The 22,981-nt window shown below is 32.1% G+C and overlaps 1 protein-coding gene across 1 annotated transcript in view; it reads left to right on the top strand.

Annotated features, from left to right (window-relative positions):
- Window positions 1–5,106: 5,106 nt before the first annotated feature.
- Window positions 5,107–22,981, top strand: part of LOC143914077 (adenylate kinase isoenzyme 5) — a 36,792-nt gene continuing 18,917 nt past the window's right edge. Inside the window, exons 1-4 of the mRNA XM_077434167.1 lie at window positions 5,107–5,128; window positions 10,406–10,588; window positions 10,675–10,785; window positions 14,502–14,644. Coding sequence (XP_077290293.1) covers window positions 5,107–5,128; window positions 10,406–10,588; window positions 10,675–10,785; window positions 14,502–14,644 — 459 coding nt within the window. The remainder of the gene's footprint in view (window positions 5,129–10,405; window positions 10,589–10,674; window positions 10,786–14,501; window positions 14,645–22,981) is intronic.

Here is a 22,981-nt window from a genome sequence, read left to right as displayed (position 1 = left end):
TTTCCACAGGATTTCCCAATTTAAAAATTTGGTGCTCTGACAACTAAAAGTCTTATGCAAGACAAGGTAGTAATTTGAAGATAGCTTTTGACCTTTAGCACTTAAACTGTTCATGAACGAACCGGAGCGAACGAAAATTGGGACTGTAACATATAGTATGTATGTACGTATGTATGTACATACATAACGCTTTTTGATAGTGACATATCCATTGTATCAAACATATCAGTATTGTGTCATTACAAATTTATATTCGTGCTTGCAAGCATTTTATATGAATTAATTTCTAGTGTTGTGTTATTTGGACATTCAATTTATAAAAAAATCTATTCATAAACACTGTTAAAATATTTCTGTTGGTTAAGAATCATGTTTTCTTGAAAATATGATCTCGAACAATTTGCAATATTATCTGTAAATCATTTAGGAATAAGTATTTTAAAAAATCCATTACAAATGATTTTATTATTATAGTAATTTTAATTATTATGGCTAATTTCCATCTAGTGTTGGTTATTAAATATTTTTTTACAATATTAATACGCATTAAGTTTTTATTAAGAAATATTGATTGTTATTTACATATGTATGTGTATATTATTGCCTGTATAGAATACTATTTGTTTTTGGAGACCTTAATTGAAGTTTTGTTCTAGAAAACGTTTACATTTCATCGAGGTTTCTTACTATGTCTTGCATATTTAAACGTTTCAATGATATCATTTCCAATACTCCACTTTTTAAATATCGAAGTCACATGATATATTTTTTTTATTATATTATGTAAAACAAATAAGTCTTATGAATATATTTACTTTCAATCAAAATTAATTCTTTGAATATAAATGTGAGATTATTTGTATAATAAATTCTTATAATAATCAAGTACATATGTACATATGTATAAATGTCAAATGGTGTATATTATATCAAAAAGTTATTTTTTAAGAATCATATTATAATGTATGTATTACATTATTATATATTGTGTACATATTGAATTGTAAAATACAATAGATAGACAATGTATAAATGTGCTTCCAATAAATGTTTTTATTGTCAACCTTTTTTTTCTTTTCTGTTTGAGAAGTCTAGGATCTGTGAAATTATTGATGGATTAATTGGTAATAGTGAAATATGTCGATGCTACATCGATCAATACGAACCAGGCGGTACTTAGTCGGCAAGTCATCAATTCTGGGTATAAGTAGATTTTATAATGAAACTTGTAAGTCGTAATAAATCAACCCGACCGCCGAGGAATTAAAAAGCTATCGAAGTCAAGGCTGTTAATTCGTATTATATAAAATGTCGCATACGATTGATTGATGGTTTACCCACCCAAAGTAAATTTCAGCTATGATGATATGACGAAATCTTTGTTGAAATTGAGAATTTTACCCCAATGCATTGAGCTAGAAATTTCAGGGATTTGCATGTGGAGGTCAAATTACCATTTTCTTCGTTTGCTCAGTTTAATTTATTTAAATGCAAACACTCGATATTTAATCATTAGCCGTACAGGCTATTATAAAACTAGCAATTTTTATTCTTTTCCATTGTGTATTCAGACTTAATAATTAATTTATATGTCAATGATGTTTAGTATGACCCATTTGATATATACATAAATTAATAGTTAACTAATCTTACAAATTTTCTTGAAAAAGAGGTTACATTCGAGTAAAGTTCCGGGGTAATCGATGTAACTATAGATATATTTGAACAATTTTTCTTATATTGTTGGATCAATATTTTCCAAGCTTATAAAATGTTCATACTCCTTTAGAGTCATAAACTTTACCAATTTACATACCTCCAATTTTTATAAAAACAATTGGGTTATAAATGAGGGGAGGGAGAGTTATAGTTATTTCGGTAAATATTACAGGCAAAAATTGTATATTTATCCAACATAACTGAATATCAAGTAATCTTGTTCAAAATTTCATGTGTTCCATGAGTGCTTTTTGAAGATTTTTTTGACATATAAACATGATTAGTTTTAATATTTCAACTGATAGAGAAAATATCTTTTTCATTCAGAATAATCATGTGATAAATTAAAACATATTCATATCTACATATGTTCTTAAGGCTTTTTTTACATACAAAAGTGTATTCATATGTAGTTTGCATGACAAGTTTGTTACTAAACCATGAAGACATGAAAAATAATCAATTTATATTTTTTAAATTTTTACCCATTGGATAAGGTGGATCTCTCATAGATTTAAATCAACATTATCATAAGCATCATAGCCAGTGCCGGATTTACCCTATAGGCTGATTAGGTTTCAGCCTAGGGTCTCAGAATCCAGGATATTAATAATAAAACTTTCGCTCAAAAATATGTGCACATTAAAAATTTTAGTTTGTGCTAAAATCTTCATTTCAAAGAATTAAAGGTAAGTTCTTTATGTATTTTTTAAATTCTAAAATTTATGTTACAAATATGTACGTATGTTTGTATTATATTTTCATAACTATAATTGGTTTTAACACGTATAGTCATAAGTAATGAGCGTTATATATGTTTTAATAAAGTGAAAATGGGGGTTGGAGGGGCCTCGTAAGTGGAATAGCTTAGGGCCTCTTTTTATGTAAATCCGGCCCTGATTATAGCTATCATATTTGTATAATTAAATTCATCCGACGTACAGAATAAATGTCTTTGAATTTTCTTTCTTTCTTAGCCAGAGCCAGCAGTATGGCTCGGTGGTTGCGTTTATGTTTAGCACCGAAAGGTTACTGGGTTTGATCCCGTGCTATCTTTACTGCTGCTGGTCAGACTTGGATATTTGTGACTCCAAGTCGATCGTTTCCTATCAGAGTTAGCCAATTTATCTGATTTCATTGTTAAAACGGTTCCTCCATCAAATTGGCAAAAACCATCCTACCCAATGTCACAAATATCTGAATTTGATTTATGTACAATATGTAAAAATTTATGTACAAGTCTAAATCCATAGATGTCAATGGATTAATTAATTAATTAATAGTTAATTTCCTGTTCTTCAGCCTCTCGAAATACAGGTAATAAAAAATGGTGCAATGTTTGTAATTAATTGTCTAGGAAGGTGCATTGGGGGTTACCTTTAAAGACCTTCCTGATATATACCTGTAAAAAATAAAATAAAATATAGTATAGTGAGAAACAGGGACAGATTTACCTACATATAAGCTAGGTTGAATCATAACGCCTCAAAATCCAGAGGTCAACAGCTGTAGTATATAATCAAAGATGGGCAGTTCTTAAATCACATCTGGAATCCAAGTCAAAAGTTCTTAAATATTTGTCGAACACCACATATGTAGGCGGGAAGCACATGCAAAAGCCACAGAAGCTATTTTAGAAAGTTACATTGCTATCACTTATGTCCTTACCTCTCTCTCATACAGACCTTTATCAAATTAAAGACATGGAAAATATTCAGAGCTATACTTAGAGCCTCTATTCATCTAGCTCTTGTTAGTGGACCACAGGACCAAAGATCTTAAGTCGAAAGATAAAAAAAAGGCTGCATGGTAAACGGTACTATGTATATATAATATATATGAGTGGCATGCGGTGAAATTATCTCTCTTTTTGTCATACAGCCTTGTTTAATGTGCGCGCGCAGAATACGGGAGGAAAAGCCTGTTTCTCTTGTTCCTGTTGTATCCTGCTCGCGCAAATGAAGTGAGTATGTACGACGGGGGGAGAGACCCTTTTTTTATCTTTCGACTTAAGATCTTTCGATTTTCGATCTTTGCCTTCCGATATTTGCGTTTTCGGGCGTTTCACTTTCGGTCCCGTGAGGTTAGACCCATTTTGAATGGGTCTACGTGACGAGACAGAATGTTAAATTACAGAAAACACAATTATCGGAAGGCAAAGATCGAAAATCGAAAGATCTTAAGTCGAAAGATCAAAAAAAAAATGGTGCATGGTAAACGGTACATACTCACTTAATTTGCGCGAGCAGGATACAACAGGAACAAGAGGAACATGCTTTTCCTCCCGTATTCTGCGCGCGCACATTAGATCTTTCGACTTAAGATCTTTCGATTTTCGATCTTTGCCTTCCGATATTTACGTTTTCTGTAATTTAACATTCTGTCTCGTCACGGAGACCGATTTTGAATATGGTGACCGGAAAAATGCACTCGAGATAGTTGCACTCTCGAGACCTACAAACTTTCAAAGATGCTCAACTAGAACTAACCCAATAGAATTCCACAAAAAAGCGACAAGGAGTATTTGCGAGGAGTATCCGAGGGTACTAACCTTTTTTTGTGGAATTCTATTACTTAAGTTCTATTTGAGCGCCTTCGAAAATTAGGACTTTTTTTCGGGAACCTTTGTATATCTATGAAAGATTATTTAAATATATTTACAAAGATTAAAATTGTAGTGACAAATCTCAAAAATCAATAGTACACATGCTTTAAAATAACAGTTGAATCAAACTACCAATAAGTTAAATGTTTGGCTATCCTAAAGATCACTGTAATTTAGCGATATTTCATTAACAGAATATCATTTTGTTACGAATAAATGTTGACGATAGCAAATTTCTATCTATTGATCATCGGTTTTGCGCCCCTGAATCGAACCGTTCGACCATCTGACCGAACGTATATCAATTGTAACGTTTAAGGGCTGTTCATTGGACGTGTAGCTATCAGTGCCACCGTATGTACGTCCGCGGTTTTCCGATACGTGGAAAACACAATCGGAAAATTTTCTCCAACTCCAAACATTTCCTTCGACAATAAGTGACTTACAATACTGATTTATCCTATTCCCTTTGGGAAATTTTAAGTTCATCAGTGAAAATTTTACTAGTGTGTCTAATTCAATAACGCAAATTGACAAAATCGCTATGGAATGGGATTGGGAAATCAAAATTGTTCTTGATTTCCATTGGAAAAACAGCACGCGCGTTTCGGGACTCCGTTAAAATTATGTGAAGTGCTACGTTTGGATATTTTTTCATGAGAACTTTACATATAAAATAGGTTTTTTGAAATTTGGACCTTTAAAACATCGTCTCTCCCACCAGCATCAATTTTGGACCATATCAAAGCGTTCAAGACGGCTATATGTGATCTTCATGGAATATGGGCATCTGTTTGGACACAGGTAAAAAAAAATCATAAATATTTTTCAATTTAATTTTAATGTTATATAAATTGGTTTTAATATGTTAATTTTATACAGAATTGTTTATTTTAATCAAAACCAAATTGGGAACTTCGAATACATAGATATATACTGTCTTGTTTTCGTTGCATAGCAATAATATTTGTTTTCATTCAACTATTCTATAGGTAACCGTTTATTAGTAGACAATTAAATTCTTTAAATGTGGTAAATATGATAAACTTACTATTCTATTTCGTTTGAAAATATAAAAAGCATGTGTGTACATATATATATATATATATATATAGAAAAAGATTCATTTATCTTGTTATTATAGAATTTTTAAATCAAGCCCTACTAGTAAGTTATTGAATACTTAATTTTACTACATATGTATGTATATATTTTGTTCAAAAATATATACATATGTATTAGCTGTTACTATGAATAATACTGTGTTTTATTTATCAGTAGGCTATCACCTATCTTCTTTATTTATGTTTTGACTAAGATTTTCACGTTAAAAATTTGTGCTTATATAATATAATATTTTGTATTTGCTTGATCATTCATTTGAGTCATGTTTTTCTTAGATACATATGTATTTTATGATATGGCATGAAAATGAGCATTAAATTATATTTCAATCAACATATATATATATATATATATATATATATATATATATATATATATATATATATATATATATATATATATATATATATATATATATATATATATATATATATATATACATATATGTACATATACATTATAATTTTTTATATGGTAATCTATAATCTGTGGTAAACATCAGATATCTGCATATTGTCTAGCATTATGCTTTTATAGTTGTTTTTTTTTCTTACTTTTTTATAAAAATTTTTCCTCATTTGTTTTATTAATTTATATATCAACCCCTACAAGTAGATGTTTCAGAAATATTCTAAAAAATCTTTAATATATTTTGAACTAGTAATTTTTTAATATAAAGCGCTTAACATGGATAATTTAATAGTATACATTTTGTTACATTTATATGAATAGTTTTATTTTATTTAAATTTATTTGAATATTCATTTCTTTTTTTATTAAATTTAACGTCACGGCTTCTACGAACCAAAACTTACATACATACAAAGTGTCTTTCGAAATTATATATTAAATTTCATCAATATGAATCCAAATTTTAGATGTACAATATTTAAGATTAATTGTTATAAATCTAGGATACTACAGTTATGAATTAAGAATAACAACCATTTCAATCTTGTACGATATATGAAAAAATAGAGATAATCTAATATATATAATTTCGAAAGAGCCTTTGTATATGTATATGTAGGTATAACTATGTATGTAGCTATTGTTGGTTCGTAGAAAAACAAATGAATATTCAAGTAAATTTAAATAAAATAAAACTATTCAAATAAATTTAATAAAATGTCTACTATTAGAAATTGGTCATGTTTAAGCGGTTTATATTACAAATACAGAGCGAAAAATATTAAGCATTTGTTTTGAAAACTCCAATGAATCTTTGAAAAATGAAAAAAGTATCTGTATTAATTTTAAATAGTTTTATTCTACATATTTAAATTAAAATTATTTTTGTTAACCTTTTATTCAACTGCGAATTAAAAAAACTATTGATGATTGAAGCTTTACAGGATTGATTCGTCTTAGTAATCGAGATAGTATTTCATCATATCATAATTAAAAATGTAATATTTAATCGTTCTATTTTTAAAAAAATAGCACCTAATCGTAACGAAGACTATTTACAACTTGTAAAGTACTTTTCAGCAGTTGAATTGTAAAGATGAATTCCTAAAGGATATTAGTCACCAACGACATCAGACAGGTAGCAGATACGAAGAATCAATTGTTGTTTTCTAGTAGAATTACACCTACATACATATTATATATATGTATACGGTATCGATCTGAGCGTACGAAATGAGCAATACGTCGATTCATTATTATTTGGGGTCCGAACATTTGAGGGCTATCGATTTTGTGACAAATAACGTCGCTTACATACTGTCCTTGTCGAAGGGTTCGTTAATATCATTAATAAATAGGAGGCGAGAACGCGTAAACAGTTCGCATAGTACGACTATATGTATGTGATCGAAAGTGTAGATAATTACCGAAGATCAAAAAACCTGATAAAATATGCTCGCATCGTATGGTAGTGCTGTCAGTACGTATTAACGGTTTTGGGGGTCATGTTCGTCAAAACTGACCGAGGATAAATGACAACACCGGTGAAAAACACCACTAAAACGCGAATGTTTGACGTCACTGTCCGTGTTTAGTGAAAATATACGCGTATTTTCAATGTATATAAGTGTCGTATCGCCATATAATTGCGCATGGTAACGAAACTATTCGATTTCAATTTGGTAATACCCTTTCAGGTTGATTTGATTATTCAATCATTGATGTAGAAGCCTTGAATGAAACTGTCAAAAAATTAACACGTGGACAATTTTTGGAAAAAATTTGTATTTCAAAACCTTTTTTGATTAATCTGTCTAAGAAATATCTTATTTTATGGATCGCAAAATGAAAAATATATATGAGATCATATAAAACAAATAATATTAAATGCTTAAAAAAACTGACCAGCAGAATAGACTAGTGGTTAGCATATAATGCTTTGAACAGAGTGGTCACGGGTTCAAATCCCACTGTTTCTGCTGGCCAGACCTTGGATTTGTGACTCCAGACCTTCGATTGTTCCCTATGAGAGTTTGCCAATTTATCTGATTTTTATTGAAACGGTTCCAAAAACTTGGCAACCTTACCCATTTTCTCGCAAAATCTTGAGTTTTCAGCAATTTCGAATTTCACTGAATTGTATAAAATGCTGTAAATTTAAAAAATTTGACCATAAATGTCTCTGTGGATGTACTAAATTTCGCTGAAATGTTTAAAATTTTATAAATTTACAGATTTGAACATATGTAGATGTCTCTGTTGATATTAATTGATATGTATTTATGTACTTTGTATAATACTAATAATATTTGTATCGACTGTACAATCTTTCTGGCCAGGAATGGGCGTTGGGTTTACCTGTTGGCCTTCCTGGTATAAATTTAAGATAAAATAATAAAGAAAAAATAATAATAATAACATAGTGCATACATATGTATGAAAACTTAAAGAAGTTTTTTTTGCAAATGTTAGGATGATCAGTTTGATTGCATAAATTAAGTACATACATGTTACCACTTCTAGCATTCCATCATATGAGATTTTTCACTTTGTTAATTTTTTCCAATTATTTCTTTAAAATCCTTCTAAGCTTAATTCATATTCTAGTATATATATTATTCCTCATTACCTTTGCATCTCTGTTGTATAATATCTTGATAATACTAAAATAGAACACATCCATATGTTAGTATTACGTATTTTCTCCTCAAGAAAGTATATTTAAAAAATTCTATTGAGTAGGTTTTAAATGTATAAGAAACAAATACATGTACCTACATTAAAACCGTATTACTGGCTTATGATTGGAAATATCTTATATATTGAGTTCATTTATGGAGACTTTTTTCAAGGAATATACGCCTCATCATATAAAAATCGAGAATCTAGATATAAAATACACCAGGGACATCATTTGGAGCAAGGGGGAGTATTTGCACCCCTCCAGATCTGGCAAAGCCAGGAAAATTCATGTAATTTAATGAAATTATATTTAATGAATCATAATCCAATCAATTTTTCGCTACTAAAAGTTTAGGGCAACAGAAGTTTCAACAAGCTTAAAAATGTCGATCAGAAGCTTCTTCTTCAAAAAAAAAATGGTCTTACATACAAACATGAACCAGCCAACTTTTGCCTCCCCCTGGAAAAATCTGAAATGAAACCCTTAAAATAAGATCCAAATAGTGCACATTGGTTAACTAACTTATAAGATGAATTTTGTGCTTGAATGTCGAGTACCTGTGTAAATTAAATATCCAAAATTCATGAAAATTTTTACTCATTTTTATATAGTGAATTCTACATACATATATGTAGGTACATTAAACGACAAACAAGTTGTATTTACATACCATGAATATTATATACTAGTGCTGTGCCCGATGAAATATCATCGCATGGATTATGGCATATTAAGTTATTAAATAATAAAAATAAATAAAATAAATGTGTCGGTGCTGTGTTCGATTTGCCTGCGGTCGTATATTTTTTCAAATACCTTTTAAATATATTTATATTTAATTGTTTAATATGAAAAAAAGTAAAAACTATCCACCTACCTATGTACATATGTATGTACATATAAACAATATAAAACACCAATAGAAAAAATAATTAATTAAATAAATTTTCAATAGATGGCGCTAAATGCTCGGATACTTATTTCCCTAGAGGAAACATTGGTAACAAACAGCATATATATAGAAGTTTTTTGTTGATCTGTTATTATGTTTGTACGTTTTGTTGGCTGTGTTTTAACTGTGACGTACATATTTTATTTATTTATTTTATTGTCACAAATCAATACACACTCGCCATTACAGATTTGCTCCAATGCGACGGGTGTACGTTAATGAAATACATAAACAATCAGAAATCAGAAATACTGTAATACATACATATACAATCAGAATATATAGAATTAGAACAAATTAATCAGAAATAATAATCATAGTGACATCTATGGATTTCAGATTACTGTGTATAATTAATACAAATTATACACAGGCAGATTTTTGTGACAACAGGATTAGATTTTTTAATACCAATTTTCAGGAACCGTTTCAGCAATGATCAGATAAAATTGGCAAACTCTGATAGAGAAACGATCGATTTGGAGTCACAAAACCCCCAAATCTAACCAGCAGTGGCGAGGACACGAACCTATGACCTCAGTGATGCTAAATATATACGCTATCACTAAGCCAAACTGCTGGCTATATGTATGTTGAATCGAAACGACTATTACCCCCGGTACACACTCGGCGCTTTCAATTGAGCGCTTTTGGAGTGCGCGCTTCGAGATACTGGATTTCGTATGAAAGCGCCCGAACGCGTACACACTCGGCCAGTATCTCGAAGCGCGCACTTCAAAAGCGCTCAATTGAAAGCGCCGAGTGTGTACCGGTTATAGTATGGCGAGCGTTATCTTAAACAGACACACAGAATAGCGCTATTATATATATGATGTGAAACCCTGTTATTTATTTTTTCTACCACTACAATTTTACTGCTCGAAATTACCCGATTGATTTGTTATTTCAGAGCAGCATAATGACCCCCAGGATGAAAGGGATCAAGATAGGGATGGAAGCGGATGGGAGAGATCGCGTACGGCGGCTGGAGAGCCAAGGGTGGCCGCCACCCCACCCGCTGGAAAGTTTCCAATGCAGAACACTAGTCACGTTAAGTTTGAAACGCCGAAAGTGCCAGTCATATTCGTACTCGGTAAGCTACATACTACATACGTATGTACATAAATACATTTTTCGACGGTGCCGAATTCGGCGTATTCATGTCCTCTGGATTTTCAGGAGGTCCTGGCAGCGGTAAGGTGACACACTGTGACAATTTAATGCAGGAGAAGAGGGGAGTCATCCACATCAATATGACGGATCTTTTACAACAGTACGCTATAGGAAATGGTTAGTAATTTATACATATTGTATTTGTGCACCATTTAAGTGATTAAGAATTAATAAATTTTATGTTGAAAGCCCCACACGTGTATTAGAACCTTCTAAATTATTCATAAGCGTACTTAGAATGATAAAACACTTATTATTTTATCATCTTCTGATCGTTTGAAGTTATAACGATGAAAAAAATGTTTGTGTGCTGGTTTTTTATTTGCTAGACTATTGATAATATAATTACAAATTTTATAGCCGTATAAAGGTTCAACTGCACGTAAACAACATAATAAAAAATATTATTTAGTCCATTCTATATGGACACATTCATATTTGCATGTGACGTATACGTAACAGCAGTACCCGACAAGATCTCTTCATATTATACAGCAGTGCATGTCACCGAAATTTCTCAAGCAGAAACGGCTTTCTTTGGCCGCTATAGGAATATTCACGCAAGACATAACGTCGTGGTGGCGAGTGCTTCCATATTAACGCATGTGTTGCCATGTGCATATGAATATTTTCGGAAAAGTCAAATTGTGACAATATTGGCGCAACGATACGACGCAAGCAATATTGCGTCGCGCTCTGTATTGTATGTATGTATATGTAAGTCGATTTTGCTTTGTACTCGTCTAACACAAGTATGAACGTGCCGAAAAAGGACGGTGCTGTATAGTATGCATAGTAGTAGTCTTTTCTGCGTAGTACTGTGCCGGCGCTTTCATGTGCATTGCTAGATAATAAAAACGGGCCATCAAGTCGCTATGGCTCAATCATCTTGCCTCTTTCACTTGTTTCTGTCTCTGCATATCATTTTCCATAAAAAATCACTCTTTTACTAACTTAGTCTTTCACATGGGTGTGAATTTTCAGCCCGACATACATATGTAGTTGACCAAATTACCGAAAATTAGGTAGCCATAACTACAGAATCGGTTAAAATATTTTGCATGGCAAAAATTGCCGTTGCACTTTTATGATACTGTAAATTTATTTATTCATATAGGTTACACCCATTTTTATTAACACGACACATATTGTCAACATAGTACAGATGTATTATCAAGGACAATTACAAACATCAAACATTACAATCAATTTTTTGTAGCATTTTAAAATATTAACAAATTATGCGATTCTGTAAACTCAAGTTTTGAAGAAATAGGACAGGATTGCCAATTTGTTGGAACCGTTTCCAATAAAATCAGATAAATAGCGATCAACCTTGGAGTCACGCATCTAAGGTCTGGCCAGCAAGAAATCCAGGGATGGAACCCGTGACTACACAATCGAAAGCATTACATGCTAACCACTGATGTATGTTGCTTATAAAAAGTGAGTTGATTAAAGAAGAATGCTTTGATTGCTTACCCATGTTGGAGTTTTTCTATATCCATCACCAATATCATATTGCAAAAGGATCATCTCTACAATCTCTCTCAATTTGCTTAAAAAATGGCAAAGTTTCGAAACAATTTGAAGACTGTAGGAATTTAGCTCAATTTTTTGTGAAAGCAAACTAATAAGAACATTGTAAAAAAAATGCTAAATTCCTTTTAAGACATACATATTTTGAATACGAATTATATTCAAAATATAAATTGAAAGGAAAACGAATATGGAACATTTCATTATGCAAAATTGAACAGGAATAAATAGCCTGAATGACTTCGAAATTTGTATTACATGTTGCAGTAAATCAATGCCAAACGTCATGTCGCGAAAGTAAAAATCGTTAATCGTGCATATTTAATTCGAAATCCGGTTAACAGATAGTAAGTACAGAACGGTCCATAAAAAACGAATGTTTTTGTAATTAGTAGTACTCGGCGTTTTGAGAGAGAAATAATCTGTGGTGATAACTGTTTGGCTTCTAATTCTATGCCATTATTTTTTTATGTCAATAATCATGAACATAAATTTGAAGAGGAGAAATCAACAAAGAAAATGCAAAAAAAAAGTTCCAGCAAAACGAGACTATTGCTCATACAGCAAGAGCTTCACTGGCTGCATTTCGAGCGTTGTTTCACGCTTTGATGATGTCTCCTGACTTGCCCATTCACCAGACCTTTTAAGTGTGGCTTTTACATATTTGTGAAGCATCAAAATGAAAAAATGGAAACAATGGGAAGAATGAAGGAAAATTTCCGAAAACGGCTCCTAACGTGTGTTCGTAAAAACGGTCATCATTTGAGTGATATAATTTTTAAACATAAACATTTCAAAATGGCATACTTTGATCTATATTATTATGTCAATTAATATTTTATATATACAAAATTGACGGAGTACTGTTTAATTTATAACCATTCGTTTACTATGGACCATCTTGTATAACCCTTCTATGATTAAACTGAATTTATACGTCGTATGCAAAATTAGCATACGCTCGGTTTGCGTATTTTACACCATTTAATACATTTAATACATATGTAGATCGTAGAAGAAAACAAGAAAAAGACGTATGAAATTAGAATTGAGTACATTTCGACGAATTAATGCCGTTTTTAAATAAAAAATGTCACTTTCCTCGAAGAAAGAGATCTTCGATCAATGTGTTTTGCCAGTGATCACGTATGGATGTGAAATGGACAGAAAACGCTCTGATGCTACGCAAAATCCAATGCACTTAAAGAAGTATTGAATGCTGTATAATTTGAATAACGAGGAAAGACAGAAAACGGAATACGTGGGTAAGAAGTATGACAAAGATAGTGGATTTTTTTTATTTATTTGTACAGGTAAAAACTTTGTACAGGTTTATATTAAGTAAATCATATAAAATAAATCGTATAATATAAAAATTAACAATAAAAGAAAACAATATCAATAGAATTATTTTGAATAAAAATACCAATAATTTTATTTTACCACCGCCATCTATGTTTAAAACTAATAAACAAACGGTGGATAAACGTCAACGACTATCTCGCCGGGCAGATTTCAAACGCGTCTTACACGATATTTTTGCACCATCGTAATGGCGGAGGATCCATTTACTTATATTGATGACCAAAATGAGCAATATGGCAAAGTATGAAAACGATCAGATAAGAGGCAAACTTTTTCCTGAATTGTAATCGTAAGTGAAACGTAAAGGAGATTGAAATGGCAATGAACGCGCCACGTGGCTATAAGAATGGACGAAAGGTGGGCACAAAAAGTGCTATAATGGTACCCGAGAGAATGCAAAAAGGTAAAAGGAAGACCGCAGAGAAGATGGGTAGACGAAATTAGGAAAACGTGTGGGGTGAGATGGATGGGAGTTGCACAAAACAGAGATGAGTGGAAGCGTGTTGGAGAGACGTTCATCTAGCAGTGGATGGTGAATGGCTGTAGATGATGACGACGATGATGATGATGATATAGTTTGATTTTCAATTTTTTTGTTCGAATAAATAAGTACAAATGTATGTAGATTTAATATATGTACATCATTATTGTATCGGTGACGTTTGATGCGGTTACAAAAACTGACCCATCCTAGTCGTGGCCGCGTTTGCCGATGCTTGACTCGGGACATAGACACGCAAACGGTCGTGCCGTTGACACGACACGGTACACGGACACCGTACAACCAATGTCAATATCATAATCGCTCATTTTTTATGCATTTCACATGTACATCCAATTTCAACCGAATGTCAACCGAATCGATATCGGCCGTTTGTCGCCGGACTATATTTGCATTTTCGATGCTTCATCTGGGTTCATGCTTACAGATATGCAAGATTTCGGTGCACTCTCCAGCAAAACTGTGACCGAAGTTTTGATGCTCGAGATGAAGATGGCTCCCGCTGCCAAGACTTACCTGGTTTCCGGCTATCCCAGGTCTATGAGAGACGTTGCTGAGTATTCAGATAAGGTATTTATATCAATGATATTTTTTGTACACTCGACGAATACGTTAGTACGAAAGAAATGAGCTTAATTTGGTATTTTGGAACATCTTCGTCTGATGGAGTTTAAAATGGGCGGAAAATTTTACGTTTTTCGTTGAATTTTCCTGCTGGTTAAGTTAATATTGAATTTTATATATTGAAAGTTCATTCACGAGATTTCAACTGATAAAAGCGATACTCTTTTCAATAGAAATTATTTTTTCGATATTTTTGATGATCGATTGCTTCATTCAAATTTCCATTGTCTGGAAATGTCACTTTTTCTTTTGACCTAAGGCTAACATTAATATGAAGAATTACACATATCAATTTGAACTTAGTTTCTCTGATTGATCAATTGTGGTAGTAAAAGTCAATATTTTATTAAATGCTATCACTACAGCTTTTAGATTTATTAAAACCACAAATATTCCTCATATTTCAAAGGCTCAATTGAACTTTTTCCACCCATTATTTTTCCTTATACATACATATCATAACGACTGTAAAATAAGGTACATATTTAGTTGCCAACATCTTTAACGATATAACTAAATATTACACATATAATTTTTTTTGTTTATATTTTTACCATGGTGCCATTACAGGTTCCCTCAAAGCTACATCTTTGGTTTTAAGCATATAGATTATAAATTTGATATTGTATTTAAATTTTGTTGACAAATCATAGATACATAGGATGGGTGCCAATTTGGTGAGGATCAGTTTCAAGAATTAAATCATATCGTTAAAAAAACTCTGAAAATAAATATCCAAGTCTGACCAGCAGCACTGCAAAAATACTCAAAATAAACTATTTTCATTCGAGTTAAAATCAGGGCTCCAACTCAGGACCTCTTACTGGTTAGCATTAACGCAACCACCGATCCATGCAATTGGCTATATTATAATAATATGTCTATATATAACCAACAGCATATATCAATGCTTAGCATTTAGTGCTTTCAATTGTGTGGTGACGGGTTCTATTCCGTATGCCGCTGGTCAGACCATGGATATGTGACTCCAGAGTCGATCGTTTCCTATTAGAGTTTGCCAATTGATTTGATTTTATTGAAACGGTTCCAACAAATTGGCCTCCCTTTCAAATCCCTTTTGCGAAAATTCAAGTTTTTCAACATCTCGATTTTCGCTTAATAGAAAATGCCGCAAAAATTTGTACATAAATACATATATATGTCGTGTTTAATAAATGGGTATAATAAATACCAGTTTAAATAATAAATAAAGATACTACTTAATCTGTATAGCACACTCGTCACGCTGGAGCAATCTATTAGACGAGTGTACATGATTGATTTAATAAATAAAAAATACACGTATTATATTATAAAAGACAGAAAAAACTGATTTTTGGTGTGACAGCCTTGTCCAATTTTTTTCCCATTGAACAATATGCGATTTTAGGAAATCGCATTCAATGGTAACACCCCGTACCAAAAGTTGTACAATGGTTGACTTTGATAAAACGATTTTTCGCCCTAGTTCACCTAAAAAATCGTATTCACTAATAAGATATTAGATCGAATCGCATACAAATTCCGTAGTGAAACTTCATTACTGCGCACAATGATTCTAGCTAAATTGCGTTCCCGTTTAAAAATTGTTAAAGGGAAAGTTCGAGAGCCAATCTTGAGCCCTTATTGTGTCGACTCCATTTTTAAATTGCGCGAATTCAAATTTGAAAAACGTATTGTTATCGTGCCAAGAAAATTCGTCGAACGTCCATGAAGTGTCACATTCTTTAATACGAATCGTTTGTTCATCGTTCTAAAGAGTCCATTTCTTACATCTATTTGTTGTTCGCTTGCGATATATGCCTTTTCAATATACTTATAAAGTTTTTTTCTTTCACTTTTGTTTTGTACACGTGTACATCTACTTTCATTTGATAAATCTATCTGCGTAGTGTTATAATTTGCTCTAACGACATGGCAAACATAATTAATTATAGGCAACGGTTTTGACGCCACCCTACTGCGCATTCGTTGTAATGTTTTTCCATCAATTAAACAGAACTTTTTTTTTTCGTAGAAATGGGTGTTTTGAAATTGAGCAAACACGAATGTTTTTATGGACGCTTTTATCAATGCCGAGGTAAAATCGAATACACATAAACAATATGACTAGTTCAAATTTTTATTGAAAATACGTACATATTTTTTCCATGTGATGCATCAACAAAATAGTTGTGAAACAAAATAAGACCTTAACATTATTATTAGTGCGTTTCAATAACATTCAAGAGTTCTGATGTTTAAATTATTGGTAAATTTTACAAAATATAAGACGGAAGCAAAATTTGCTTATACATATGTACATATGTACATAAATAAACGTCTCTTATAAAATTTTATTTGACTTACATACATACATATATAGTCATCTATTACATCTCAATTATTGTTAACTTCTTCCAATTCCGAATATGAAAATACTCCTATTGTATTTAACTTCTATGGTAGTTGACTTCTTTCAATTTGGAATGTGAAAATACTACTATGGTAAGAACACACTCAAAAAGGCAGCATGGGACGTGCTCTTGTTTTTTATCTTCGTGTCTTTTTTATTTGTAAGATTCTCCTACACTTCTTCAAATCTGGGAATCGCTGTTATCGATCATTGTCAATACAAGGATAAAATATCTCCGAAAACACTCCGTGGGGTGAGTTTTATGAAGGGTTGCAGTGGTACAGATTGGGCGTGCCAACGTTTTTTTTGTGCATACATACATACATACAAAACTATTTATTAAAACACACACGTGTACCACTCTATGTATGTATGTACATACTCTGAATCCTACGGCACAGCTCGCCTGGGTACACTCCAGTTGTGATGGGTCAACCCATGTATCACATCTCAATTATTGTTAATTTCTTTCAATTCCATTCTATTTTAAAATTTGAAAATACTCTATTTAAATCTATTTAAATTCTATTTAAAATTTGAAATCATAAGAATATGGAATAGGACGTGCTCATTGTTTCTGGCTGGGACGGGCGTTTCTTCAGGATATTGTTAATTCGTACGATATTATTATTTCGACATACTTCTACTTTTTTCCAATATGGGAATCACCGTTATCGATCACTGTCAAACCAATGTTAATATTGGCTTGGATTACCATAGCATAGATCAAACATGCCAACATTTAGTTTGCATGTGCAAAACTATTTAAAAAAAACACATGCCGCGTACCACTCTGTGTCTGCACCGATAGTCTGTAAAATTGTAAAAGAGTATGAAAAGATGGAACTTAAGTAGGAGCTGGTTTATGCTAACAGTACACAATTAATATATGCTACTGAAAGAACCTGATTCTGACTCACTTTTGGGTAAGAGAAATGATTAGAGAAGTTACCTCGTTCTCAAAAACTGATCAATTGATAAATAGAACAGAATAATTCTCGTAGTTTTGATCCCGACAACAAGCAAACCTAAAATTTTCATGCAGCAAGTGTCCTCATCTTCATAAAGTCACTTTTTTATGGCAATATTAATGTTCCAAGTAAGGGCGGAAACACACTATGTGGTATGGGACGTCACGTCCCTGGCTTATAAACAGTGGGTGTTCCCCAAACCGAATTCGGGTGCAGTTGCACTTGCAGAATGTATGTGTTTGGGAGGTCGCACGTGTATGCATATCCATATGCGACCGAAAAGTTTCTCCTACATTTCTTCAAATATGAGATTCACCGTTATCGATCACTGTCAAGCAAGGATAAATACAAGAATAAAATATCACCAAAAACACTCCAGGCGGTGAATTTTGGGACTGTATATGGACTAGGGGTGCTTTAAAAGTATGTATCTTTAAAAAAAAACACGTACCACATACCACTTAGTGTGTTTTCGCCTTTAGGTTATTCCAACCGAGTATAAAATATCACTATAAACACTTAAGGGGTCGAAGTTTGGGAAGGGACGCGACGGTACAAATTTGGCAGACCAGCGTTTTTCCATGTACAAAATTATCTTTAAAAAAAAAAGAATATTGCGGACCACTTTTATTCTTCACATTTTTTTTAAATGGAAAGCATTTAAAACATACATGTTACTTCGCAAGTATTCTTTAAGCGACCATTTACATATGTATTTGAATCAATAATTATTTATTTTAAATGAAACGCAATTCTACCATATGTTCGAAATACATGGTTTGATATAATATAATATTATAAGTAGGACAAAATACATAGTTGTCTACTTATGTACATATAAAATGTTGATCGAAGGTGACATTGTTTAGATACCTGTGTGTGAATCATACGGGTGTAGTTTTCAATAAATGAGACACGTACATATGTATTATTGATCTTCAGATGAGGAATAAAATGTAAATATTACATTTGAGACACGCGAAGGGCTCACCCGCCATGTTGACACATGATGTTTTGGCGGAAATCGATTTCGCACTCCATTTTGTTTTTCCATTGATGACCAACACGTCGGACAGTAGACTTTTCAACCCCCACACACTCTGTAATACGATCACGCCATCGCGTGGTGTTTTTCATCCCTCACAATGCAATGCTGAATTTAAATTTTCGCACGATAGGACAGTGGGAAGCTTTTTATTTGCTTTTCGTTCAAATATAAACATGGCCTATAACTCAATTAAAAGTTGATCGTTATCTTCTGAAGCAATAAATTATTATTTCAAATTAAGTATTATGTGAAGTAATTAGTGTTTATGGACGATAGAGTCACGAAGCTTGAAAGTAGACGTTTTCATGTATGTATACAGTGGCGGACTGGCCATACAAGCGAACATGCCCGATGGCATGTGGGCCCCACTATCTATTAGAAAATATGGGCCCTCAGTAAAATTAAATAACTTTTTAACTATTTCACGTGTGTAAAAATTTAAAGGATATTGCACTTTAGGTATTTCAACAAAAGAAATTTCTTACGATATACACAAACAACTAATACCTGCTTTAACAACCCAAGGATCGGTTAACTTTTTTTATTAGGCTCGAAATGTAAGTTTCAACATTTGCGTGGGCCCTTTTGCCGGGCCCATTTCCAACCTCAATATTATGAATATACCAATACCTATGTAACAATTCCTACTGAAATAAAAATGGGAATAAACAAATTTCCGTGAATAATATAAACTGAATTGCTTAGAACAATTTTGATAGGACGATTCATCATCAACCAGCGATTTAAATTTACTTCATACTTTCAAAATACCATTTGATTATACTTCGACGATATAGTAAGATTTAAATACACAAATTTAAACAGTTTCAGAATATAAAATCTATTCCTAATCTAGACACATACATATATAGAAATATAGGATAGGCAAAGTGAAAAGTATAAATTAAGTTAATTGATAGTTTTTTAGTGACTCGGTTTGATGGTCGATTTTTGTTGACCATGTGAAGATTTTTGGAAAAAAATTTTCGTCTGTGGCGCTTTTTTCACTTTTTGTATAGTATTTTTTCAAAAATAAGTCGATTTTTTTCATATTTTATAACTCAATAAGGTGTATACAAAGAATATTTTCCATTTTTATTCCGATATAAAAAAGATTTTTTGAAAAAAAATTCAAATTGACCAATCTTTGCCTGCCCCCCCCCCCCCCTAAGAAAAAGCTGAAATGACGTCCCTGATTGTTTTCTACTGAAAGTAAAAGCCGCTTTTATGCCGCATTTTTTATGATGCATTCTATTTACCTAGGACAAGGGTTAAAACGAAATATACAATGTAATTTATGGATCTATTTTGCTTTTGCCATTTTTCTTGTACCTAAATTTGTTTATTCCCATTTTTGAAAATTTTATTTATTTTTTACCCTTGATTTTTAGCGTGATGAAAAGAAGAAAATGTTCTTATATGGGGGGAGGGACAAATTTTTTTTTACCCTGGGTGGGTTCCCATTAACTCCTGGCATGCACTGATTTCAATCCCAGTCCGCCACTGTATGTATATATACATAAGTAAAGCATATAAAATTAGGATTTTAAATGTATGTACATATGTAAGATATTCATGTTCATACGATATGACATTATTCTTTGATGTTTTTGTTTGTGTGGAATATTTACAGGGCAATCCGGTCAATGCTCTGTCAATATTTTATTTTGGATGTTTGTTAAGTTTGCTACGTTCGATTATTTCTCGATTAATCGGTTTACTGTACTTTTGGAATAAAGGACCCGCCCAAAGCTTAAATATTAATTTGTATAAATAAAATGTTATGTATTTGTCTTGCAAAAGATATAATGAAACATAGAAAAGCCTTGTGAAAATAATCATTGTCAAACACAAGTATTATATGTTCGTAATAGTTAATGTTGTGTTAAATCTTTCTGACAACTAAATTATTTGAAAAATTCTGAAAGGATACATATTTGAAACTCCGTTTATTGCAAAAGTTTGATTTTTAGCCATTCATCTTTGTCACGAGAATTCTCTATTAGTCTTTAAACATTACATATGTACATAAATACAGTCTTTCGAGGAGTGAATCTGATGGATTCATAGTGATTAAGGTCTTCTTCATATTTCCTCATGAACCAGCAGCATAGCACACTGGTTAACGTGTAAGCTTTCAATTGAGGGATCATGGGTTCGATTCTTGGCTCGGTGTTGCTGGCCAGATTTTGGATATATGCGAACGCACGTCGGTCGTTTCGTATTGGAGTTTTCCAATTTATCTGATTTAATTGATGAAACGCTGCCACCAAAAATTGGGAACCTACCCTCGTTTTTCTTGAGTTTTTAGCATCTCTGATTTTTCCATTATTATAAATATATTATTGTGTCTGTAAAATGTTTGGAATTTTTTGTACTTAATGTAAGTATGAAATAAATAGTTAACGTGTAATAAAATCAAAAAACATAAGTCACTTAATACTATTCCTCCATCTCTATACCATGTTCTTCTAGAGTAATTGTATTTTTATTTTATTTATTTTTTTTTTTATTTTTTTTTACACATATACCAGGAAGGCCTTACAGGTAAATCCCAATGCGCCTTCCTGGCCAATTACAAATACAAATGCAGCATTTTTTTATTATAATTCGTTGAATTGCGAGACACTGAAAAAACTCGCAAATTAACGAGACATCTATGAATTGTACATAAATTTTATTGTACATCCATCAAATTTCAAATAGTGGTGACATAGTAGGTAGGAAGGATTTTTAGCCAATTTTTTTTTTCCGGGAACCGTTTCAACAATGAAATCAGAGAAAATTGGCAAACTCTGATAGGAAACGATCAACCTGGAGTCACAAATCCAGGTCTGACCAACAGCATACTCTGAAAAATTCATTTTCATTCAGGGATAGAACCCGGCACCTTCTTGACGGTAAGCAGAAGCTTAACGTCCGAGCTATGCTGCTGGCTATTATTTGAATATGAATGACATAAAACGGCAGTTAAAATATATTAAAACGGTTTTAACAAAATAGGCAACCCTGTCCCACCCATTTACGCTAAAATTCGAGTTATTCAGAATCTCGATTTAAACTGAATCTACATCTACAACTGAAAATAGACTTTGACTGTTACATATACATATGTATGTACATATGTATGTGACTCCAGGTCGATGGTTTACTCTCAGAGTTTGCCAATTTATCTGATTTCATTGGTGAAACGGTTCCTCACCAAATTGGCCATCTACCCTCCATGTATCTGTCACCTCTATAGTACATATGTATATGTTACAGTGAAAGCATATTTCAAGTGAACACATATTTTCACCAATTCAAGCAGTGAAAATGTATCAAACAATGAATTTATGTACAACGTTTAACTCTATAAATACCAACCCAATCTTAAATGAATATGGCCAACCCTTACTCAGCCTATCTCTTAAATAATACCAACCCTAACAATCTAATCTTAAATGAATAAAACCAACCCTGTAAATGTAACTGGCTAATTGAAATATAATTTCGCTTTGGGGATATCTTTAATGGCATCATGGTAGATATAAAATAATAAATAAACATACGTTTATTTTTTTATAATACAATATTTCTTCATGCGGTCTTACGGAAAAATAAAAATCGATCGTGTACATATGTACATAATTTTAATTTAACTAGGCTATTGTCACAGTCGTCATCGCTCGTGGTGATACATATAATTTTGGAAACCTTGGAAGCATCATAATAAATTCATCGATTGAATTAGATCTCATCATACCTATTCCTATATATGTAGGTATGTACGTAAAAATTATATCGATAATACGAATCTCACGTGGTCATTACAAATTTTGGAAAGCGTTTATCGTCTTACAGTGCGCACATATGTACCTACATATATG

The sequence above is a fragment of the Arctopsyche grandis genome, chromosome 7 (assembly GCF_051622035.1).
Source record: "Arctopsyche grandis isolate Sample6627 chromosome 7, ASM5162203v2, whole genome shotgun sequence".
Classification (NCBI taxonomy): Eukaryota; Metazoa; Arthropoda; class Insecta; order Trichoptera; family Hydropsychidae; genus Arctopsyche; species Arctopsyche grandis.
Note: the sequence above shows the minus strand (reverse complement) of the source record. Positions and strands in the feature narration are given on the sequence as shown.